Source organism: Cyprinodon tularosa, unplaced genomic scaffold (assembly GCF_016077235.1).
Source record: "Cyprinodon tularosa strain WSP-4 unplaced genomic scaffold, ASM1607723v1 ctg34, whole genome shotgun sequence".
In the NCBI taxonomy this organism is placed as follows: Eukaryota; Metazoa; Chordata; class Actinopteri; order Cyprinodontiformes; family Cyprinodontidae; genus Cyprinodon; species Cyprinodon tularosa.
Window position 1 is genome coordinate 1,711,578 of NW_024039052.1, and position 26,599 is coordinate 1,738,176.

The following is a 26,599-nucleotide window of genomic DNA, read 5'->3' on the forward strand; positions in this document are numbered from 1 at the left end:
TCTGATTATATAAAAGCACAATGAATGAATTTTAGGCAAATGTTTTTTTTTTTTTTTTTTTTTTTTTTTTTTTTTACTATTGGTGTATTAGGTGTTCTGGCCCTAAATATGTTTAGGTACCATTTGACTTGCCACTGGAATGTGTTGGTCAACACTGAGATTGTGAATGCCCCCCCACCCCCCCATTTATACCCTATAAAGCTGTAATAAGACATATTGAATGACAATGGGACAAGATAAAAGTTGTAGCATCAAATAAAAGCATTTAAACTGTTCTGTTGAAACAAAAATCCTTAAATAAAATGTGTTTGTCTCTGTTAATGGAGTTTGGTAGATCCATGTTCAAACAGCAGGTGGCAGTATTGCTAAACTCTGAAACTTACAAGAAGAATTCAACCTTATTCACTTGGTGTACTATGGATTCCCTGCTTTTAAACATATGAAAAAAGTTAAAGCTTATATTAATGCATTACAAGCTTAAATATTTGGAGTCTTTATAATGCCCGATTTGGGTCCAATTAACTTGGTTATTTTTTAAATCTCTGAATAATTCAAATTACACTGTATGGCTAATTAAAACGGTATAAAATCTAGAATTGCTCTTATAAATAAAAAGGATTCCTTTAAAACCAAAATTGGAAAGAATTTGTTATACATAAAAGTGAAATGAACCCAGTGTGCTCTGAATATCTTGGTATGCAAAATTATAGCTTTAGGTAGAATGCTTTTATTTTGGACCTGTTTATAAAAACATTTGCATATTTTTGTTCATCTAATCGATGAACAACACATAGAAATGCTTCAATAGCTTTGATCATCATTCTGAAATAAACACATTTTATCTGCTTTACCAATAAAGGGTGTTGAATACTAAATTCCTTAATCCTCTTTAGATACAAATAAAATATTGCTTATGAGAGCATAAATTGACAGTAAGTGCAATTTATGAATGTACATACTTATGGTACAACAAAAACAATGGTTTTGAATAATTGATTCCTAACGTACTATTGACATGTTTACAAAATTATACTTTTTTACTACAAACTGTAAGAGATACTGTCAACCAAAACTGGCTTATAATCCTCTTGCTCCATTTACAGAAAAATGCTTTGTAATGCATACAATAATCAAACTTATGGTAACAGAAAAATTATAAATAATGCAATGTGACATTTAAGTGTTGTTGCATATCAAAAACATTTATCACAAAGGACTAAGATTACATTAAAACTCACCATTCCATATTGACGAACAACAAATATGAACATTTAGGCTTTTCACAAACATACACTTAACCTCTGCTTGGGAGCAAACGGCTTCTTTATCCATGTTTCCAACAAATATTGCATGATAGCATTTTATTAAATTGGCCTTCCCCACAGTTTTTATTTTTTTATTTTAGGTTTACAATTTTACACTGCCAGGATTTAGTTTTTTCTTGAAACATGTTCCAAATATCTGAAAGGTGTGAACAGGTGATATGCTTTTTTTTTTTTCCCCAATAGTTTAAAAGGGAACATGTATACATTTGTGTGCGTATTTTACCTCCGTTCCTTATTATTGAGAACAGTTCCCCTTAACTCAGCTGGAGGGGACTTTAGCTGGTGCTTAGGTACCATGATAAAACAATGTGTCCAGATTGTACAGCTGCAGATGCATCACACTGTGGTTGCCTCTGAGGTCAGATGAAGACAAAAAGACAAGGTTTCTGAGGTTCTCCTGCTGACACATCCCACTCCTCATTTTGGATCCTTTTATGTGCAGTCCTCTCACAGGTTGGCAGGTTTTTAATTGATCAATCATTCAAACAGTCCTTATGCTGGAAATTTTCATCTGGTCAGTACCTGTTTTGATGCTCGTAGTGCCATCTATTGAAATCTATGTTAAATGCCACAATGCTGCCAGAAGCCATGCCAGTGATCAATGTCCTAAAACAGAGAAAGGAAATGTTTGTTAATTTTGACAAACCTGTGTGATGACTACCATTAAGTGCATGAGAAGCTGAAATCTATATAATAGTAAATGGAGAGACGCCTTTAGAAATAATGAGCCATCAGCTTAAGCTATAACCCAGTAATTTGCCAAGTCTCACTTTGCGGCCATATCTGGCTGGAGGTTACTAAAGCCAGTGATTTATCAGGGAAGCCTCACACTGCTCGACCCCAAAGGCTCTAAATGTTCGAGCACAGTGAACAGTCTATGCAGAAAGGTTATTTGTAAATCTAGCGGCTACACATTACTTTTGTAATAATGTATAAAGATGTGATTAAATAAGGGAATTTCAATAATTAAAAGGGCAAATGTCCTGCAGTTATTTTCTTTCAAATCATGTGATCTTAACACTAATTGGGGTTGTACCGCATAATACATATGATCTGCCCTCAAGAACTCGAGAGGATAAAAACTAGTTTAAAAGTAATTTTTAAATTTTTTTTTTTTTAGAAACACTTCCAAGAACAATAAGATCAAAAACTTAGAGGCTTCATTTTTTTGTTGTAGCAAGAGAGTCAAAACATCAGTCTCAGTGAAAGCAAAAAAAAAAGATGAAGAGGGAGGGATTTTATTTCCTAAAAAGCAAAGTGGTGAACAAGGATCCACATCTGTATGAAAATCTATAACAGATTTTGTGGTGTCAACACCGTTCATATGTTTTGGAAAACAAAGTAAAAATGGTTTCAAAGTTTTTTGGATTTCTGGGGAAACAAGATTTCTAGAAAAATTCTGCAAAGAGCTGAGTGGATCTTAGTATAAGCTAAAGTTTTTTTCTTAGTGTTTCGCATTGCTGCTTTTTATGATTTTCCAAAACTTTTCCTTGTTCTGTTTTATTCATTGGTTTGATCATTTTTAATGTGAAATGTGACTATGAAAAATTGCAAAATCTGATTGCAGTTCAATTTTTGTGTGCAAATGAAATGGTGGATCAACACTAAGGAAAGCAGTATTTTTATTAGGTTTAGTAACACTCAATATTTAAATATAAAACAAATAATGATGGGTCTCATTGTATTGGGGGGGGGGGCAAGTACACACAGCTCTGAAGGGTGATATGCAGGATTGATAATGGGATTTTAGCCTGTTTACCATAAAACTAAGGTAAAATACGATCTTAAAACGGCCCCAGCCTGACCTTTGATCATGTGATAGATCCATGGCACGGATGCCTGCATCACAGCCAGGGTAGATGTAAAGTTGTCTGAAGTCACAAGCTTGCCATACTTTCACCACGCCATTGTCTCCACCTGTCACAAGGTTGTGTCCATCACTGCTTAGGAGTATTGCCTTCAGGAGGGATACAGAAAAGCTTAATGCATCACTTTCAGCTTTCAAAAAAAAAAACCTCATTCAGTTTTTTTCTGCAACTAAATTAGATTTTATTTTCCTTTTTTTTGCATTGAGTCCTCAAATAACAGAGGTCATATGCTTAGTTTTCTTTTTTATATTCATTTCCTGTTGGCCATTTTAAAAATGTAAAAGGGCTATGCAGAAATAACGGCATGTCTCCATAAATTATTTTACATAAGATGTCAATTGATTGCATATATGTGTATATGTTATTGAGTATACTAATGGCAGCTTTGTTTTTACCCTGATGGTGTCATTGACCTCCATCTGTGCCAGCAGTTTTCCATTTATGCTGAAGTTGCAGAAGTGGCCTCTCTCATAACAGATGATGCAGTGACCCTCACTGGACACTGAGATGAGCCGTGGGCACTGGTAGTTTTCTGGTCCTTCTAGGGCCCGCAGCAGGTCCCCGGTTATGGTGTGGACCAGACATGGACCCTCTGCAAGCACAAATGCTGTATAAGGACCCTGCATTGAGGTTAATCAGCTGTATTTACTCCTGGTCCTTTTAAATTGACCTTTTTGCCTTTAAATATCATTTAAAGCCTTTCTGGTAACTTGCTTTATCCTGACGACGTCTACATGAACAAAGAAGCTCGCTGACCTTTTGCTCCACTGATGACAAGTCCCAGCTCTGCACAGACCGACACACATACAACTTCCTGTTCATGACCAGTCAGAACTGCTCGTGGTGCGGGATAGTCACCTAAGGTATGAGACATGCACACTATCATTAAAGTCAATCGATATAGTTTAATAAAAAGCACAATTTGCTTGATTAATATGTTTGTATAAAACTAGGTTTAAATCATTTATCCACAAAGCTTTTCTTAACCAATAAACATGAATTTAAAACACTTTAATTGTGACATGCATATGATAGGACAGTCCTTTTGAATTGTTATGTAAATGCAGAGATAGCTGCCAAGCCATTTGATTCCCTGCCATGTGGCTCTTGATTGATGACTGCTAGGGGAGAGGTTACAGAGGGGTGATTCGTGGCACCTGGAGCCACTGACCCTGAGATCTTGCAACACTGGAAAGTAATCTCTTTAAAAATAACCTGATCATCGATTCATTAGTAATTAGCAACTTGAAATGAAAATGTAAATGTGAGAAAAAGTTAAATTACAAATAAGTCATCAGAAAAAACTGTTTACATCACTGGAAAATGGTTCAGAGTATGTAAAAATGGAAAGATATTGGTGACGAGCATAAAAGTTGGATGCCCTTATGCCAAACCAGCCATGTTTTAGCATAAAGCTCTGGATTCCTTCCTCAGCTGCATAAAATGTCAGTCTAATAAATCTAAATTACCCTTATGACTGTGACTGTGCACTCGTGTGTGTATTTTCCCTGAGATGGACTGGTAATCTGTTCTGGGTGTGTTCCACCTCTTGCCCAAAGAGCGCTTAAAACAGGCAGTAGCCCCAACACAACATGGGTCAAAAAACAACTAGGAGCTCCATCTAATGCTCCACTGCCTCCAATTAGAAGTTAATGACAGCGCTATTAAAACAATGAACAATGCTGCCTTTTTGGAAGGGTTTCCAGGATGCAATATACAGTAGCAGCCATTCAAGGAGCCCTTCCCAGTCAAACGCCAGCCGAATGGCAGCCAACTTCCATCCATCGGTGTGACCCCCTCCTCCTTCCCAGGCAGGCATGCTTTTTTTTTTTACTCTGACTTATACTTAATTACAGGGTCTGACCAGGAGATGACACTTCTCTTTAGATCTTAATTTCCACAAATCATGACAGAATATTTTGGTAAAAAGATTGATGTTTAAAAAAGGAATCTTAGGGGACCAGCCAAGGGCTCATCAAGGAAAGTGTGGAAATTTTCAATGGTTACTACTGTACTCTTAATTGAAAAGACCATGGCACCATGAGTTAGGTGTTCAAATTAATAGAAATCTGTATAAAAAAAAAAAATAAAATATTTGCCAGAGTCATATTTGACAAGCACAGTCTTTAGCACATCCATCCTGTACTAACAGTCAATCGTGTTGGTAAATAGGTGATGATTTGGGTCCATTCACAAGGACTTGCACTCACCCTAAGCTAACCATGAACTTCTCTGTATGTTAGTTTTCTAGAGTCAACTCTTGGCACATCTGCCACATAAATAGATACCGGGTTAATTTCATTTAGCAACAGGAGCATGATCCTGAACGCAGCAACAACGCAAAAGAATGGCTGAAAAACAAAGCAAATGCTTGGTCTGACTGCAGATTTAAATCATATTGGAATATTTTTGCTGGGCACTGAACTGAATAACTCTGCTAAATAAGCTGAGGAAAAAGATTTTTACTATTGCAGCTAAAGTCATTCAAGTTTGTAGAGAATACTTATCTTGTGCAAAGAAAATGGTGACAATAACGAGCTGGGTTGCTTTTGCTTTTTCCACCAATGGACGAGCTAAATAAAGTCATAACTTTCACTCGTTAAATATGTTTTCATCCTAACTTTCAAACACATGTTTTTCTGCGTTGGTTTTAAGTGGTGTTTCTATATTTGCCAATGATACAACATTCTAAGTAGTGTTGAGGTAGATAATGCTGAGGTATTAAAAGATAATCATTATCCTCCACTACCTCGATATGTGTCTGCACAGCTGCAGCGTGATCGATGCAGCCTCGTACCTTAGAGACCAGGACCTGGGCTGCATTGTCAGTCCCAGGACTCATAGCTGTGCGTGAACTGAATAGGACAAGTGTCAGAAAAAGACCCCTGGGAGTAAAAGCAAGCTCACCTGCTCATCAAAAGATTCAATCAGTGGGCTTTGAATCCATCCATTCTTGTGGTAGCCCTTGGGACTAGTGTATTCATCCACCATAATGAACCTGGAGCAAATATCTTTTTACCATCGTGGATGGCAGAGGGTGAAACCCTGAACCTTGATTTAGCTTGAATTTTTATTTATTTTTTAATGACAGCACATTTAGAACATATGCCATCTTTTAGGTTGTGTTGTCTGTTTTTTATAAATGCTGATCTGACCTCTAAGCTTCTTTGTGGACGAGTCTAAACCATCTCCCAATCCCTGTTCATCAGCTTTGCTATGTTCGCTATATTTTCTTCCTTTTGTCCACTAAGGCTTTATTGCAAACACTTTGGTGTGAATATCAGGGGAATATTCTCTTCCAACCGCAGTAACACAAGTGATGTTGCCCCTTGCTAATTGGAGGCATTCAAGCTGAAATTCTTAATTAACTGTCAAAGCCTCAGTGAAGTTAATTAAAGGATGCTCGCAACTAATCTAAAGCTAGTTAAATCTTTCACAATTGAAAACACAAGAATTCAAAGCATACACACATTGTTCCACTAACTAAATAAAGGTTAAAAATGCAACTGAGCTGGCATATTTTCCACACAACATATATTGATGACATAAAATTGTAAATCATAGTTTTCCCACTCTCCAGTGTTGAGTAAATCGAGATTAACAGTTACACAGCTATGCCGATCTCTGAGATCACTTTAATGAATGATGAGGTACACAGAAGACAAAACACACATTTGATGAAACATTTAAAAATGTGTTACAAAAATGTTAAAGGTATAATGGAAGATTTCCACGAATTTTGGAAAAGACCCGGCTTCTCCGCTTAAAAAGATGCACATGCACAACCCTTGACTTCCTCCAAGAGGGAACGCCTATTTAATGTATTGAGAGCATGCTTGAGCCCATTTCTCCTCGTGCACACATTGTTTAAAAGTTACTGTTTGCATGGCTCATACAAGCTTACTTTCCAAAAGAAGTTTTCCCTTTTTTTCAAATATGTCAGACTCACCACCGGTAAGTGAAAATGGGGAGGAGCACTTAGGACGGCCTTACGTAAACATATCACCAGAATGGTTGAGAATTATGAGGACCACTTATTTTGATGATCCACCTGGAAAAAGAAAATCCTCCAAAATACATTTAATAGCACCTGAAGCAACAAACCTCAATACATACAACTAAAATGTAATTAGCCAACACACAGTAGTGGAGACGTGAGATCAAATGCAATTTACAAAGGCTTAGTAACTTTTTTTTTTGGGAAATACAAAATCTCAGAATGTGGTTTTGCAGTAGCGCTTAGCCAACCTGTATGCTCACCATTAAGTTTTCTCCTTATCCTTAACCAAACTACTGTCTTTGGTCATTAATATTTCCTAATAAACATCTGAGGCCTTCAAAATATTGTAGTGGTATTTTTTGTAGAGATCAAAATAAACAGAGTACTGGATTCTATTTACTAATGAAGGAACTTTTAAAGACCGTTACGATGGATTTTATTTCAGGAAACCAAAGCTGGAAAATTTAAAAAATGCTTTTCAGGTTCTTATTTGTAAAAATTTTTAAACCATAATTAAATTGCCTTAAACCATGCATCATTCTCCTTCTACTTAATGTTTATGCACGACGTTCAGTGTATAACTATCTCTCACAAGTAAATAATATAAAGTTGACTTTTGCACCACACTGTAATTGAAGATACATTAACCACATCTCCTGGGTTAGAAAAATAAATTAAAAATGTTTTTGCCCTCATTATGTTAAATTTTTTTTGTTTGCGTATTGAGGCTAGAAATGTTATAAGCACGTGTAACAAGTTTCCTTTTACTTGAGTGAAAATTCACTGTTAAAAACTGAAATATGTCTTTGCTGATTATTTCATATTTCACTGATGGTAAGAGGTGACATTACTGTAAAATTAGGGTGCATATATAAAACCTTGGCATTGGTGTAGAAATAGCATCTTGGCACCATGGCAGCATGTAGTTTTGGAGAACATAAAATATAAAACAAACAATAATCATAAACAGTACAGTCATGCAGCAAATTCCTAATAGTTTATCTGTTTTAGAGCCATTCAATCTATTCCAAGTACTGTTCGATTGTCATTAAAATGCATTGTGCAGTAGCTAGTGAAAGTAAAGCGGGTGTATTTTAACCTTCAAAACGTACCAAGTCATAAATGTAGCTTTAGAAAAGATTAAAAGCTTTCCCAGTCTGTGCATTAAAATCTGCTCTGCACCCTACTGTACCTGTCTGCTCACCAGCCAATTAAAGGCTAAAACTTGTTGGACTGTCTAAAGCAGCAACACGGATCAGAAATGATCAGTGGAGGAGGACTATGAGAAGTTAGTAATATAGACATTTTAGATTTGTTCACTTGCTTTAGTTACGTTATAGAGATTCCTGTATGGATTTAAAAAACTCCAGGTAAATATGTTGAAGCATTTTGGTTGGATTATTGTTAAGTTCTTTGTTAAATTGCATTTCATATCTGTTTGGATGTTTATGCATAAAATCTGCAGAAGGAGATTGTTTAGCTTGTGTATTTTTTTTTAATCAAATATACATGTCTCTTTATAGTGACTTTACTATTGGACAATGTCTCCCACAAGTGCTGCATCTTAAAAGCACAGAGTTGTAACCATTATTGTCCTGAATAAACTTCATAGGAGTTAACATCCCAGCTTTGTTAGCTCTATTTTTTTAATTATTGTAAAAAGTCTGTTTTTTATTCATACATATATATGCATGTTTTGTGACTTTTTTCTTTTTTTAGATTACGCCACTCAGTTGCTTTTTCTTTCGAACCAGGCTGTAATTATTCTCCTATTGTATAATGGTCCATAATTAGTAGTTTTTTATTTTGTTTGTTAACATACTTAATACCTCGTGTGAATTTAAATTCTTTCTTTTACTTTTATTTTTTCTGCTGGTGCCTCCACTGATAGACAGTTCATATTTAAATTCCATTCTATTCTATTATGTTCTGTTTTCTTTGCTGTTCTATTCTGTGCTTTTCTATTCTATTTTTAATATTTTACTATATTCCATTCCTTTCTATTCTATTCTATTCTATTCTATTCTATTCTATTCTATTCTATTCTATTCTATTCTATTCTATTCTATTCTATTCCTTTCTATTCTGTTTAGTCCCAATCTATTTGTTTTTTTTCTATCACATCCCAATTTATTCTAGTCTATTCAATTTCTATTCTATTCTATTCCATTCCATTCCGTACCATCCATTCCCATTCTACAGTATTCTGCTCCTTTCCATTCCGTTCCATCCCATCCCATTTTATTCTTTTCTATACTATTCTATTCTAATCTACCCTGTCCTGTCCTGTTCTATTCTTTTCTATTCCATCCAATCCCATTATATTCTATTCTGTTCTATTCCATTCCGTCACATTTTATTCTATTCTATTCCATTCCGTTCTCATCATTCCCGTTCTATGCTATTCTGCTTCTTTCCGTTCCATCCCATTTTATTCTATTCTATTCCAATCCGTTCTCATCCATTCCCATTCTATGCTATTCTGCTCCTTTCCGTTCCATCCCATCCCATTTTATTCTTTTCTATACTATTCTATTCTAATCTACCCTGTCCCATCCTGTTCTATTCTTTTCTATTCCATCCCATCCCATTCTATTGTATTGTATTCTGTTCTATTCAATAAACAGTATTTGGTTTTCCATTTATTTTGTTAACAGTCTGCCCATTCACAGCGTCTGTGAACAGACAGCATCTTCTTTAATTCAACACAACAAACCAGTATGAATTCAATAAGACAGGGGGGGTTTATTGCTTTGTCTTGCCCATCTCCCCAGTTACAAACCCTTAAAACAATGATACTCACCGTTGTTGGGGTTGTCTCCAATGATATGGTGCCGCCCACTCCAGTACCAAAGCAGCAGGGTAGCATCCCTAGACCCAGAAACAATGTAGCAATCGCCTCCGATATAAGACTCTGATCGGGCAAGACATGTCACCACATCCCAGTGGCCAAAAATGATCTGGGTCAGCTTTCCTTCAGAGAATAAAGATGAGAAATGTTTTGTGCTGATACATTTTCTTTGGGAAATATGCAAAAATGAGTCATCTACAAACATGTTCACAGATCAACCATCAGCTTAATTCTCAATAAAATCATTATTGCTGTTTAGGACAAAGGATTGTGAAGCTTGTACAGATCAAAATATCCACAATAGAAATAATAATATGAAGATTTAAGGATTCCTACAATTTATTGTGAAACCATGTTAAGTGGTCCCAGCTGAATACTATCCAATGTTTAATGAGATACAGAGACAGCATGTTGTTCTCATAGCAGTTAATAATTCATTGCAAAGGTGTGTATCTATCAGTTTCTCTACACAGTGTGTCAGGAGACAGTTGCACCAATACTGTATCATTACTGTCATGGTACTCAGTCCTCCACACATCAGCGCTTCGGCTCTGTAGGAAACAGAGTTTACACTATAACCTACCTGTCTCAGAGGAGTACACTCGGAAGCTCTTGTCCCAGAAGCCACACACCAGGATGTAGCGGTTGTCAGCTGTCACCACAAAACAGTGTGTGGTGATTTGGATGCTTTGGTCCACTAGGTCTGTGATCTGGCGCTTGTTGCTGCCAGTATTGTTGGCTGAAAGGAAATAATGAAAGGAAACACAGTACAATACCTTAGGCATAGCTTCTTCTGCTAAAATAGTTATAAAGGACACAAATGCATGCCCTTTTTTTAGAATGAAGCAGTGTTTTTTTGCTTAAGCTCACTCACCAACCAGAGAATCCATCTCTATAGGGAGGTGATGAGCCTGTTCCAGAGAATAGCCTGGTGCTCCTCGGAGACCTGTATTCGGGTAAGCATAAATGCATCTGTTTTTTTAACAAATTCATAATCATTCACCGTCACAAAGACATTGTTTCTCCTTTCATTGACAAGTTTATTCATATTTTCCCAAAATACAACAATGAGTAGGTTCATGATTTACTAGGCTAGTCACATCCAAAATCAAACAATATTTTATTCATAAGAGCAAATATCTCAATACAATTTTCATTCTAATTTCATCCGAGCTAAAAAATCCTAGTTATCACTATTATTTCAAAAAGTGAGACATTTCCTTTGTCTTCAACAGGATGGTCTGGGCGATGCAGCTGTGTTCATTAGGGACAACATCACGCTGCGTACTCTTTGGTCCTGGTGCTACATATTTTGCGCAGTAACAGATGGGAATGTGTGAGGAGAATGTGGTGCAGTTGTGGCCTAATTTCCTTGTAACCATTGCTTTGACCCGTTGACCCTGAGGTGGGCTCATTCATAGGGAGGGGCTCAGTGGTAATGTTGTTCACACATGTCTGAAAAAGGAACATGTGGAAACACTCATAGTCAGCTTACCTGGAAGGTGCTAGGCCCTCTCATAGACAGCTTGCAACAGCTCAATTGAGCAGCAGGCAGGTTTTGTGTGTGACTGTGTGATGAAGTGATTTTACAGGACTGCTGTTGTGGTAGTTATCACATGTGGGTGTGCCACAATAGTTTTGGGGGGTTTTTTGCTCCAAGATCATATGTCTGTGTTTGAATTTCTATCACCTCCTATGTGACATTGTTTCCGCTCACCGACAGTGTTGTTCCATCGATTGACGGCAAATAGTCGGCTGCAGGTGACGGTGACCACAGCTGGTATAGTCAGATGGGGCAGGGTGTTGGCAGCCACATGCGTTACAGGCGAATTGGATGGAAACTTTAACACCATGATGACATCCTGCTGCATCTGGTCCTTGAACATAAGAGGACTCTGTGGAAGGAAACACTGTTGAGTAGAAGAGAGAAAAGACAAAACTGGGGAAAGAAGATAGAGGTGTGGTGATGGTTGGAGAGGGTGAATTTGAAGAGCAAAAAAAAGGAGGATACAAAAAAGATTTAAGAAGCGAGAAAAGGAATTTGTGTGAGAAACGAGGGTTTGGAAACAATGGAGAACTTAACGCAGCATCATCGATGGACAACTGGTGAAGACAATGGGAGGCAGGGAAAGCTGGAGATGGAGGGATTAATTAAAATCTCATGATTGACAGGGAAACAGGCATCAAAATTTCTTGTTTCACAAGAAATAAAAATATCAAATAATTTGTATTAACATCTATGTATGGATTAGTTTCTTTTGAACAGTTGTATGTTCACAAATCTTAGTATTGCTTTTTTTTCTCCTGCAAGTGTTGCAAGAACAACATGTCTATCATTATCTACATATACAGAGCCATATGAGGATATGGATAGCAATGGTGAGTATTAAAAGTTAAATGCCATTTAATGTTTTTCTTTTTTTTTCAATTAACCACAAATTTCAATATTTTATCATTAGCCGTCATAATAAAAAGAACACAGAAATAAAATTTGTTTAAATCTTTTACACTTAAGAAACTAAAAGGTGGAGCCTCCTATACTTTCAGCCTCTGACTTAATGTGTTGTAAAATTTTTAATCTTTAAGCCTTCCTAGATTTGGGTCTTTGCCATTTCAACACATAAATATGCTTTAAACTTAAAAAAAACCCTGCAATGTAGCTGTGGTTATATGTTTAGAGTTTTCCTGATGGAGGGTGAACTTCTAGTTTTCTTTAGAATTGGTCTGTATTTAACACCATGTATCTTCCAATCAGCTACTCATCCCAGAAAGATGAAAGGATCCCAACAGAGAAATGCTGCAGCCTCTATTTTTCAAGATGGGTCAGTTTGTTCAGGATTTTACTTTTTCATTCTTCATCCGTAGCATTTATGTGTTTAGGCTAATAAAGTCCTTCAAATTCACAATGATGCTTTAACTTGTATAGGTGTACACTGCAAAAACAATCCAGAAATAAGTAAAAAATGGCTTAAATTAAGTATATTTAGCCTTAATTTGAGCAGGTAAATAAGATGATTTGCCAATGGAATGAGTATTTTCACTCTTAAAATAAGATAGTTAGATAATATTTACTTGAAATAAGACGATAAAATAGTTTTTTCTTATTTTAAAAGGAAATTGTCTTGTTCCATTGGCAAAGTGTCTGTTTTACCTCCTCAAATCAAGGAAAAACACACTTATTTTAAGAAAAAATAACTTATTGAGGTTTATATTTTTTGCAGTGTATGTATTCAATTTCAAATATTTGATCTACATTAGTTTAACTGGGAAAACCTTTTTATCACAGAGATTGTGTTTATTAGGCCAGTAGGGAGCACTGTTCTCTTTAAACCTCACTATGTTTGAATAGTACCAGCAGAAATACACCTCACACTTCTTCAACAACTGATAAAGGTTAGTTGAACAGAATGCCAATGATGACATAAGATAAAATAGAAATATTTAGGTTTTGTTAACAGTGGAATAAAAATGAAATAATGCATAGTCCTGGCAAATGATCTTGGTCAAACGTATGCCTGTTTGTAAACACATTCAAACTAAAATCTAGGTCTGCACAGCCTCTCTGGAGCACACCAGCACAGATCCAGAGGTGCAGTGACTGTTCCAAGCATTCTCACTGTTCTCACCAGGTGCATGGCGGAGCTGCGTGGAGGATGTGGCTCGATAAGCAACTGAGATGGCGTCTGTCCAAAGCTCTGGATCTGCGCCTCCGTGGCCTGCGGGAGAAAGCAAGAGAGTGAGAGAGTGGCTGTCACAATCAATATGCATCAAAGTGATGGGTCAATGCGTTACTTGACAATGCAAGCAAATCCTAACTCAGCCATGCCTCTGAGGAAGGGGGGAGGTAAAGGGAAAGGGGTGCACTCCCAATCCGCCTCGGTGCTCCCCCTTCCCCCTCTGCCTGCAGAGTCATCCAAGTGTTAGTATGGAAGAGACAAGCCTTTTCCTATTAACATGCTTCAGTTAACCATTCCCCATTTCCAGGAGCAGGAACCCCAACTGCAGCAACGTTAACCTGGAATGACATCTAGATAGAACTGCAGCAGGCCAACATGTTTTCAGATGTTATTGTACTTGAAACAAAGCACAAAAGCGTGTGTATACTCACCCACACACAAAACAACAACAACAAAAAAACATATACCACACAAAAATCGAATTTGTGCGTTAGTTAAAGGTACTACCTCAATTAAAGATGGTTTATGGGGTAGAAACTATGAGACTAACAGAGAGAAAAACATAATTCTAATCAAACAATGAGCAGCAAGAAAAGGAAAATTCCAGAAGAATCTGAACTTTTCTATTTTTAGGAAACAAAATCAGACAAAAGACCTTATCTGCTTACAACAATAAAAAACAAAACAAAGAAAAAAGGAAAGAATAGAAGGTGCTGAGCTTGACTGAAAGCATGACACTCTAAGGTGGAGGTGATTGATGTGAGTGAAGCCTTTCCACCATCAGAAGAGCTTGTAGATGTCCGTCAATGCCATTGTGCAAAATGAAACATACATTGCTCAGCCTTTCGTCTACCCTCCTGACTGCCTGGCTGACTGGCTCTCATTTTCCTACGCCTGTACACACCACTCACTATCAAAAAGGACCCATTGGGTAGCAAATGCCACAGTAAGAGATGTGTTACCGGACAACTGGAGGTAATGCCGAATTAGGACAGGCCACCTGCAAGGCACACAGTCGCCCCAAACACCGCCTGGTCACTTCAGATCTTTCAAAGTTCCAAAAACGGCAATGCAAACACTGTTGAGTGCTGTCAGACAGGAGTGAAAGCTTCATACGAGCTGGTCTGCACATTTGGCAACCATTAAGAGTTAGCATGTTTTTTTACAACAAAGTCTGCCAAGTAACTAAGGCAACTGACATTGTGGTTATTTAAGGTTAGGTTCAAGGTCGAAGTGTCTGTTCACATAAAGAAATTTGATACACGGAGAATAAAGGCTAAGATGGATGTCATGTGGAAAACATCAAAATATTTCTTATGATCATTATATCATACCAAGAAAACTAGCCTCCTGAGTAGCAGTGTTGAACCATTTTAATTTTTAAAGCAATTTGTCAGTTTTCTTTATATTTGTATTCCTTTGTGAGTATTTACCTTGCTAAAGATTAAATCCTGAATAGGTTTTTCCAACAGCCGAACAGAATACACAAATTCTCTCAGCTCTGTGAAAACTGACAAATAAGAGATGGATTTCAGAAACATATCTGTATTTCACTTTGAGATGGCAAAACGGGCAAGTTAGAATTTCAAGTCATTCAAGGTTTTAATATTTGGCATAAAGCTAAATCCAATTGGATTATTTTTCCTACTAGTAATTGGCTTATTTTGGTAAACACACAGTATCCTTCATAACAATATGTCCACCTGTTTGTGTGATGTTCTTTATTTTTATAACAATAGAAACAAAAAGTAAGAGGTGGCAGCTTAGATTCAAAAACCGGTGTGAGCGACTACTACATCTCAGTCAAGTCTGTTCTTAACTTTGATAAATATGTGTCAAACCCCCAATCCCAATTGTGTTTACCTACACAAACACATGGTGGACTGATGACTTTAGAGTTGTCCAATGGAAAGTCAGTGACCATGTCCACAAGGAAGAAATGCCATAAAAGAAACTGATAAACAAGCACTAGATGCTTGCAATGTTCACCAAACTCATCATTCCAGAATATACTTGATGTTTCACTAATTAGGGAACCAAAGTCCGGGACACTAGAGAGGAATCCAAATAATCATGTAATCTGGAGGTCTTCAACAGGGGGTGCAGTACCTCCGTGGAGGTACTGCATGGGAGTCGTGAAAATTATGTTTTATTAGCCTTTTTTTATACTCCCTCCTGCAATTTTTCCCACTAATTGAAATGTCTTTAAATACACTTTGACATGAATACAACACACTGCAGTAAACAGATAAATGGAGGCATCAGTGCACACTGCGACACACAGGAGCTCTTTCAAGCTGGGCACCGTTTCATTCACAACACCTGTCCCATCAACCAGGAATCAGAATCAGAAATATTTTAATAATCCCAGGGCAAATTTACTTTCATTACTTGACTCCATCTGTAATAGAGTGACTATAGCACCAGTTTCATATAACACAATTTCATACAAAATATATATAATTAGGGGGTCCTTGGCCTGGAAAATGCTGAAGACCCCGATGTAGACCAATGTTATGTAAGACGTCTCCACTGTCAGAGCTGATCTGAGGAACCATGTTTTGTGCTGCTGGTCAACTGTGTTTTATCAAGTTCAAAGTCAGCACAACCATCCAACAGAGCTCAGTACTTCCCTCTTCTACGGTAATACTGATTTTATCTTCCACCAGGACTTGCATTGTAAAACACTATTATCTAAACAAGTCTTTAATTTTTTCTTAAAGTAAGTACTGTACATGTTTTCTTGAATTGTGGAGGTAAGAGAGACACTTTACTTATAAAAAATAAGAAAATACATTTCAAGTGCATAAAATCTAATTATCTTATACTAAGAGTAAAAATGCTCATTCCTTTTGCAAATCATCACATTTACCTACTTAAATTAAGGGGAAATACAGTTAATTTAATTGCCCACACTGCCAAAAGAAACAAAACTTTGTTTAATGGCCACAGTATCACTGTTTTTAATTGGAGAGCAAATCTGCCCTGAACCCTACTTGGAAAATTGTTGTGAAGACTTAAATGAGAGAAACCAGATCCAACAATGTCACTTTTTAGACCCGAACTGATGAAACGTATGAACTTTTATAGTAACGTTTGAACTTATCAAGACAGACCTGAACATGTGGGATGATGCTTTAGCATTACTGACCCACTGCACAAGTGAAAGAACACAAAACAAACACTGCCTTGTGATGACTGCCGCAGAAATGTAAGATCACGCTGAGTCACAAGGCCTTGGATCACTGGTGGCAGCTACAAATGTACAAGAAGCTTTTTCACCTTTTTCCACATGTCAAAAATAACGCCACAAATGATTTTCAATTATCGTACAATTATCTTTTTTATATAACCATATAAAAGAATAAGAATAATGCTAAAACCACATAATGGTATAACAGCAGTGTAATTTTCCCATGTATTGTCTGTTCTTTACATGCCATCAGACATTAGTTTTAGACAATCTTGCAGGAAAACTAAACCCTAAAGTAAAACAAAGAATTACCCTAAGGTTTTTCTTCTGTGATTTTTAAGGAATGGACATGTGTCTGACATTAAGTGTGAGCAAATGTGTCTCAAACAATGTGTCCTCCAGTAAGTGGCTGTGTGTAATGCTGCTTTCATCACATCTAATGGAAATTAAAATCTTTATGTTACAGCATGTGAAGGAGACAGTAATGCAAACCATTTGAACATTTGTACCGCATCAACATGAGAATATCAAGGTGAAATCAATTTAAGGGATGTTGACGAGCTCAAAGCCTGTCAGAAGCCTGCTCCAGCAGACGTTGGTGTCTTTGTTGATGCAAGGGTTTCAGGAGGGGCAGTGGCAGGAGGAGCAATAGAGTTCCACTGATGAATAATTTGTCTGTTTACTTGTGAGTGACACAGTGGGGTCTGAATCAAGGGGTTGCTGTCATGTTTTTCCATAAGAAAAGGGTGTCAGGAGAGGCATCACAGCGAAGGATTGCTGTTCCGGCAGCATGCCCAGAAGAGCTGTCACTGTTCCTCAACTACAGACCAGAGGCCTGGCAGCATGTCAGGAAGTGTCATCATTTTCATCTGACACGCACAAGGAAATTATATCTTTTGACCTCCAATTTCTTGACATTCCAAGTGCCTTAATTGTTGTGATTAATGCCAGGTCTGCAGTCTAACAATTCAGGCCTAGAATGAATCAGTACGAAGACTCAATCATCACATTTCAACAAATCCCAGAGAGACAGACTCTTGGCAAATTTCCATGCTCGTCATTGACTCATCCAGGCAGGTAAAACAATACCTGAGTGGGAGTAGTAGAGGTAACTAGCAAGCTGTGACTGAAAGAAATAAAAAGTAAATATAAGGCATTACTCCTTCGATGTCTCTTATAATATACACATAAAAGACTGCCTAGATGTATCTAAAATAAATCAAATAAATATAATGCAAAGTAAAACCCCCCTTTGCAAATGCCAAACCAAAAGTTAGATAATAGAAATCTTAGATAAAGAAATAATAAAATCATAGAAGACTTTCATAATAGGTTAAAATTACTGACGAAATATCAGGAATATGCAAAGGAAAAAATACTTATATTCTTGCTGCAAATGTATAAACATACTATACATATATATATATACATATATATATATATATACATATATATATATATATATATATAGCGAGAGAGAGAATTGAGGTCAGAAGTAATCATTTGCTTTAATCAAACATACTATAAATACTGCATTGATTTCTGTTTAACGCTGACTTTAAATACCAATTTAAATACCAACACCATTTGGTAAATACTGGAAAGGAAACAATAAGAGTAGATCTGTAGACAAAATCTACTCTTCCTGCAGAGTCCAATCAAACAAGTTCACTAAATCTATATCAGAATTGGTGCTGAGTTTGATATTAGAATACACCCTAACCTACATTAGATATTAAAAATAAACCCTAACATTTAAGAATAAGAAAATATGTTTGAATATCTTAATCTTCATTATGTTTTTTTTCTTTATAGAAAATGTATTTTTTATGTGTTGATATGACAGTCAACTACTTCTGACTGACAAGTATTATTTAAAATATTTGACTAATAGCAGTTTTTCCAGGGAATTTTGCATAAAATAAGGGCACAACCAAATAAAAACTAAGGTAATGAAACAATTACAACATTTAAAAATATACAATAAATGTTGCAAAACCAATTACAATATATTTTTTCTTAATTACGTAGCGCTCATATAATACAATACCTTTTGTTAGAAGATTTGGCTTCTTTTTCCATCACAATTAATTGAAGATGTGACACTTTTAACTGTTTGAGCAGAGTTGTGGACCGTAAATATGCAACTTCCTCAAATGAGACTAGCTAAGAGCACTGTCACCTCTAAAAGTAACGTGACAGTGGAAGACAGCTGAAATTCTCCTTTGAAGGAAAATAAAAAAGGCACCATTGGAATTACTTCCAGAAATATTAAAAACCAAATCTTTCACAATACGGTTTGGTAATTAGATGAGCCAAATCTTCTGCAGGTGATTTGCATAGTGGTCACTTGATAAATAAAGGCGCCCCTGGAAGTGACAGTATATAAATGAGTTGTTTTGCAGACAGCAGATGGTGAATATCACAGGGAGAGGAGAGCTCACACTGGAAAATGCCACAATGCATGCCAGCTGCTGTAGTCTTTGGTCTCCTTTCCCTTTGCAATTACAGAAAGCAGAACAATCCACCTAAAAGAGTTAATTTGGCTTAAAATAGGAAGATTCTCTGTTGCATCTATTAACCAAACATCTGCTGGTGACCAAATTGATGATACAGAATTGTTTTGACCTAATTAAGAAAACAATAATCAGTTTCGTAAACAAAATAACGGTGGACATAACAATATGATGTTAACACAATCAAAAAGGTATATGGTATAACATTAAAGCTTTAAAACTACAGATTTAATAAAACATCAGTTGAAGGAAACATGCTGAGTCATCAACCCTGCTAGATTCTCCTCTGGGTTAGTCTTTCATAACAGATTAATTGACTGACAGATGCATGATATGAATGCTCCAGGAAATGCAAGACACATCTTGACAAACAGATACAGGAAGTAGCATGCAAAGTGAGTAAGAAAGTAGGTGGCTTCATCACAGAATCCATACATATGCATGTGTTTGTGTCTCTGTGAGCTTTACCTCTCTGAGCAAAGGGTCAGCAATACTGTCCAGGCTGACGGAGCCCTCATAAGTCAGGTGGTGAAATACGTTGAGGGCACGCACTGCTTCTGGCCCTCGCTGTTTGTAGCCGAAAATAAGGTCAATCCACTGATGCAGCTGACATGACACAAACTCGCTTTCCAGGGCCTGTCAGAGGAGCACAGGGCAATGAGAGGTGAGAGGCCCCCCAGGAAGACAAAGCACAAGAGCCAAAAGTCACCAGGCAAACAGAACCTAAATGCAAAACACTATACAACTAAACACAGCTTCCTAATATTATGGCACAAAGACATCCTTCCACAACATAACATCCTATTTTATTTGTACTTATTACACTGTAATTTTAAACAATGTAATTAAAAATAATAAAGGATATTTAGACTAAGACAAATATGATGCTATAGACACTAAGTACACTATATTGCCAAAAGTATTTGCTCACCTGCCTTGACTCACATATGAGCTTAAGTGACATCCCGTTCCTAATCCATAGGGTTCAATATGACGTCGGTCCACCCTTTGCAGCTAGAACAGCTTCAACTCTTCTGGGAAGGCTGTCCACAAGGTTTAGGAGTGTGTTTATGGGAATTTTTGACCATTCTTCCAGAAGCGCATTTGTGAGGTCGCACACTGATGTTGGACGAGAAGGCCTGGCTCTCAGTCTCCGCTCTAATTCATCCCAAAGGTGTTCTATCGGGTTGAGGTCAGGACTCTGTGCAGGCCAGTCAAGTTCATCCACACCAGACTCTGTCATCCATGTCTTTATGGACCTTGCTTTGTGCACTGGTGCACAGTCATGTTGGAAGAGGAAGGGGCCAGCTCCAAACTGTTCCCACAAAGTTGGGAGCATGGAATTGTCCAAAATGTCTTGGTATGCTGAAGCATTCAGAGTTCCTTTCACTGGAACTAAGGGGCCAAGCCCAACTCCTGAAAAACAACCTCACACCATAATCCCCCCTCCACCAAACTTTACACTTGGCACAATGCAGTCAGACAAGTACCGTTCTCCTGGCAACCGCCAAACCCAGACCCGTCCATCAGATTGCCAGATGGAGAAGCGCGATTCGTCACTCCAGAGAACGCGTCTCCACTGCTCTAGAGTCCAGTGGCGGCGTGCTTTACACCACCGCATCCGACGCTTTGCATTGCACTTGGTGATGTATGGCTTGGATGCAGCTGCTCGACCATGGAAACCCATTCCATGAACCTCTCTGCGCACTGTTCTTGAGCTAATCTGAAGGCCACATGAAGTTTGGAGGTCTGTAGTGATTGACTCTGCAGAAAGTTGGCGACCTCTTCGCACTATGCGCGTCAGCATCCGCTGACCCCGCTCCGTCAGTTTACGTGGCCTACCACTTCGTGGCTGAGTTGCTGTCGTTCCCAAACACTTCCATTTTCTTATAATACAGCTGACAGTTGACTGTGGAATATTTAGGAGCGAGGAAATTTCACGACTGGATTTGTTGCACAGGTGGCATCCTATCACAGTTCCACGCTGGAATTCACTGAGCTCCTGAGAGCGACCCATTCTTTCACAAATGTTTGTAAAAACAGTCTGCATGCCTAGGTGCTTGAATTTATACACCTGTGGCCATGGAAGTGATTGGAACACCTGATTCCAATAATTTGGATGGGTGAGCAAATACTTTTGGCAATATAGTGTATATTCTACAATGCCTTACAATACTATTCACACAACATCTGTCACACCTAAAACAACATACTTTAATATGTTTTAGATTTTATGTCATTTACCAACACAAAAATATAAAAGTAGAACAAAATGTGGTTGTATTCAAAATTATTTAACATAACAAAATCTGAAATATTGTGGGTTACATTTTGCTCCTTTCAACTTCAATACCTACAGTATAAGCCATAGACATTAGTTAATGCAAGAAGCAACAAAATCTCACTGCAAAGAACAATAAATTTGTAAAGAAAAAAGGCTCTAATTGCCAGAAAACAAACTTTTTCTACCAAAACATGATCTTATGGTAAATAATTAACCCTTTCCTCCATCCTGAGCAAATTTCGGACAGTAGAGGAATGCTTATCCTCAGAAGGGGTGATAAGTTAGGCAGAGGCTGGAACATTTATGTTCACATGCTCTCCCTATTCAGTTCTAATGAATTTGAGCTAATCTGAAAAGAAAAATTAGCAAAAATGTCCGGCTCTGTGACCTGCAGGTGTAAAGGCTGCAGAATGTGGTTCTATTATTACACTATGGTTCTATTGTTCTATATATTCACTACACTTTGTGTTCTTACAAAACTTTAAACATAAAAATCTATTTAAAACATTTTTTTTTTCTACATAAAAAATGTTTTGGTATAGGAGAACAAAAAATTTGATAGTATATAAAAATTAATTTATTACATATACAGAGTAGACAAACATCTACATAAAAGTGAACAATTCCATTATGTTTTGCTCATACAAAAATACAAAGTTTTTGTGTAAATGGGGATGAAATAAGTCATCGTCTTAAGTGGGCCACTCAGTTCGATTCTCCAATCTAGGACAAAGCAAACTGGCAGCAAAAAGAGCGTGGAAAAAAAAAAAAAGACGGAAATCTTTTCTGTTTGAGTTAACATAAAAGAGGGACCTCGATCTTAACAGAGGGGAAGCAAACAGCAGATTATTAATATCCAAACTACTCTGACAAGGTTAGTTCTAAAGTATTAAAAACAAGCAGAGAAATCTGAGGCGTTAGCCGTATTCGCTCATTTACCTTAGTGATTTTAGTCCTTTACCTTTGCACCGCCTCAGTAAAGAGAACATTTATTGTGGACTTAAAAAGGCATTGCGGAGGAGTAAAATGACTGATTAGAATTTCAGCCAGAGGAGTGTTACCATCTTTCTTCCAACAAATGAGTTATTATTCTCTCTTATTGTTCACACCTTTCATTGTTATAAATAGTTCAGTTTGTAAGGTTGCTGCTCAGACAAAGCTATAGTGTCATTTAGAATATGAAAAATACATAATAAACAGTTTAAATTATCTAAATTCCTTGAAACAAATTAACCTTTAAAGCATAAATAAATTGTCTCTGAGAAATAGACAGGTACATAATAAATCAAAGAATAGCCTTCAATTAGGAAATGGTAAAATTTTCAATTTTACTGGTCAGTGAGGATTGTGGAAAATGACCAGAGGGTAAAAAAACTCACAGAAATTAAGAATATTACTTGTGTATTTGACACCAATTTAACAGGCAAATAGTGAGATTTGTCCTTGTCTTAGTATACTGATCCAACAAAGGTCAGGCTCCCTTTCATTCTTATGTTTCCACTTAAATGTAATCTCTGCATAAAGACAAAGAACTTCCTTCAATAAGACGAAGATCAAATGCACTTTCAAAGCAGCCGCATACTAAAAAGTTAAGAATTACTCATTAGAGTGGAAGAGAAGGACAGAGGTTTTTGGTTGTGGGAGGATTGGCAAGAGATTATGTGTATAATTTAGGATAGCTCATTACAAATCTACAGTACCTATAGAAAACATGAAATGGGGGTTGGTGCATTATTCCACAATGCGCTACAACATAATTCCCATGCAGGCAGAGGTGAAGCTTTGCAAGAGAAATTTACACTCCTCCCCTCACGTCAAGAATAACAGCCATTACCAACAAAGCCTGCTCGAGCTCACAGAGGCAGAGTTTGCCACAGGGCATATCACGACAATTGAAAGTGGCACATGCAAAGATGGGAAGTGGGAGGGAGGGAGAAAGAAAGAAGGAAAGGGGGGCAGGTTAGGCGGGGGGTGGGGGATTGGAGGGGTCCAGAAAATTCACTGACAGAAAATGAAATAAAAGAGGAAGTAAGTGTGGGCTAGATGGGAAAAAGGAACAAAGGAAAGACAAAAAAAAAAAAAAATCAGGCTATGATTTTTCTGGGAGCTTAAACATCACAGGAAGAAAAAAAAATCTGGAATTTGCCCAGTATCTCATCAACACTGACAAAATATCTGATGCAGCCATTTTCACTGTTCCTGGTATGTCTGCATCACCTTAAGAAAACAGAAAACCTTTTTTTGTTTAGGTGACGCACACATGTCATTAACAATTTCTCATTTTTCCAACCCCCCCCCCCCCCCCCCCCCCTGCTGGTGTATAGGCCAGACAGAGCACAAGCAGGCAGTGTGAGTTGAGCATGGGGAAAGGTCACCTGCATAAGACAAGCCAAGCTCTGCCACTCTTGCTGAAAAGGTCAAAAGTGTTCCCACAGCGGGCTTCTACCTCAGGTCCAAAAACACTGTGGCCCCCAACCTCAGGATATATTGTTTCTGCCCAGCTGTGTTACAGAAGTGATTTTATAGAGCAAGTCAGTGATTATGCCTAAATAAGAAAACAGAAACATGTAAAAATATTTTATTGGGAAAATACGGTACATTTTTGTTCCATGCTCTATCTCTGGCAGAAAGTCATCCCATTTGTTTAGCTAGTTTAACATTAACAAGTTGTATCATATAAAAACTGCTGGAACAAACACTAAAAATCAAATTATTATTTCTAACATTGGTTTGTTTTGTTGAAATATTATGAGGTGGAAATGGAAGCATTATTTCTTATCTTAATCTTTTTGGCTCAATTTATCAAGTAGACTTTGTGTGCAATTTTGGGGGTAAAGCAGAAAGCAGATTTGCTGAGCTTCTGCAATAGGTCCTTGGAGATAAAAGGAAAACCTCTTTGTATCCGATGATAATAAATGACCCAGGAATGTTGTTTTGGTGTGGTATCTGTAATCAGTTGTGAATCCCATGTTGTGGGCTATGCATTTAAAAGACATAAACCACCCCCCCGCCCCCCGTATCCAGAGTGAAGGAGCCCCACTCTGCAGAAAGCGACACAGAAAGCAACACTATGGGATAAAGTGACATTGCAGGGATAACGCTGAGTAATGTTTTTTCAACAGCTAATGATGCAGAGAAAAAATATATTAATAAGGAGTGTTTAAAGGGAAAGAAATATCCATTTTTAAAAACGTGTAAAACAATTCAAGACGTATTATACTGGTCAAATTTTCTGCTAGTAAAATGAGGCAAAGTTAACAAACAAAGCCTAAAAATCTTGGCATGCATTTCTATTCAGTCTCTTCCAGCCTTTCACATCAACACCCAAGATAAGTCAGATTAGATGGCTAAGACAAATGAACAGCAATCCTCCAATTCTATCACTTTCAGCTGGAATTAGACCCAGACATTTGCAGTCAATCTAACATATACATATGGTTTGATCAAATAGAATTTATTTTAGCTGTAGCGGTGTGTTTTAGGGCTGTTGGAAGAAAAAAAGCTTCTTGTCATCTGCAGTTTCTAAAATATGTTCTATCTATCTTCTAGATAACCCTGCATTTAGCTGTTTATCTATTTAGCCTTCCATCAAGTCTGAGCCCTTCCCTATTTTCTGTAAAGAAAAGGCCACCGCTGAAGATGAAGCTGCCCTCACCAATTTTCACCTTTATAGCTTGAAAGAATTGCTACAATAAATCATGCATACTTATAATATAACTGGAAAATAAGGAATACATCAACTTATACAAACAAACTCTATAACCATTGTTATAAGCTTCTTAAATCATATTTATGGATTAAACTGTAATCAATAATGAAGGTACATTCATTTTTTTTACCTAGAGAATTAAATCAATACAAATGTACTAGTTATAACACTAATATATTTTAATAATCCATTAAAAAACAGACAGGGCACAGTATAAAAAAATCCCAAATGTTAAACTAGCACTTCTTGAGGAGATTTTAAATGTTTAGGCTCTTATGAGCTTATAAGAGGCCATCTTTGGAATTTTCATCTGCAGGTTAAAATATTTTAATCAAGTCATGTTAAAGGCTGTTTTTGGTCATGTCATATTAGGCCAGATATATTGCATAGACAGTTTTTGGGTTCTACATTTTTAAACAAGCACATGCTCACAAAGCTTACCATCCTGTTTATCCGAACAAAGTCTTCAGGCTTCTTGGACCAGGCTGGTAAGTCCACATCACAGATCATGTTCCCATCTTCCCTCATTCCTAAATGGTAGCCGTTGCTGTTAACAAACATCTCTGGGAGATAGTAGAACTCAGGAATCAATTCCTAAAGAAAAAGAAATGTTTTTGTTATATTATCAAAGTCAGTAATAAAATCAAACTGATTTTCTGAAGGCAAGAAAATTAGTCTTAATATAATATAAAAATGGAAAAAGGAAAAAAGAAGAAACTTTGTCTCACTGAGAGGGGGTGAAACTTAAGGGGAAAGGTAACATAAACAAGCTGAACAGCAGGCCATGAGAGAGTGGCTGAGTGTTGCTAGTCCAGTTATTCCAGCCAGAGGTGTTAGATGTGTTAAATGAAACTGGAACAAAGTTGGGCTTTTCTCTCTAGTCTTTAGTTTCCTGAGATGGGGTCAGGACCCTGCTGTGGAGGGGAAGTGAGCTTGGTAAAAGAGCTCTTAATGTAAAGCCAAGTGTGATTTGTGCTGAAGAGGAGAGCAAATATTGACCTTAGCTTCTCAGACAACAATTTTCGCAACAAGATTTTACCTTGTATTTAAACAAAAACTAATCAGAAATGTTTGAAATCTTTATGCAAAAGTATTCATACCCATTACTCTACAGTCACAAACCTGAAATAATAAATAAAATAATAAATATGATAATAAATACATTTATCAACTATG

General features: G+C 37.0%; 1 protein-coding gene across 1 annotated transcript in view; it reads right to left on the minus strand.

Annotated features, from left to right (window-relative positions):
* Window positions 1–684: 684 nt before the first annotated feature.
* nbeab (neurobeachin b) overlaps window positions 685–26,599 on the minus strand; it is a 248,792-nt gene continuing 222,877 nt past the window's right edge. The window contains exons 47-57 of the mRNA XM_038294440.1: window positions 25,865–26,017; window positions 19,899–20,066; window positions 13,671–13,760; window positions 11,762–11,939; window positions 10,919–10,990; window positions 10,628–10,783; window positions 9,997–10,167; window positions 3,950–4,051; window positions 3,589–3,785; window positions 3,131–3,282; window positions 685–1,931 (exon numbers count right to left, since the gene is read on the minus strand). Coding sequence (XP_038150368.1) covers window positions 1,841–1,931; window positions 3,131–3,282; window positions 3,589–3,785; window positions 3,950–4,051; window positions 9,997–10,167; window positions 10,628–10,783; window positions 10,919–10,990; window positions 11,762–11,939; window positions 13,671–13,760; window positions 19,899–20,066; window positions 25,865–26,017 — 1,530 coding nt within the window. The 3' untranslated portion in view covers window positions 685–1,840. The remainder of the gene's footprint in view (window positions 1,932–3,130; window positions 3,283–3,588; window positions 3,786–3,949; window positions 4,052–9,996; window positions 10,168–10,627; window positions 10,784–10,918; window positions 10,991–11,761; window positions 11,940–13,670; window positions 13,761–19,898; window positions 20,067–25,864; window positions 26,018–26,599) is intronic.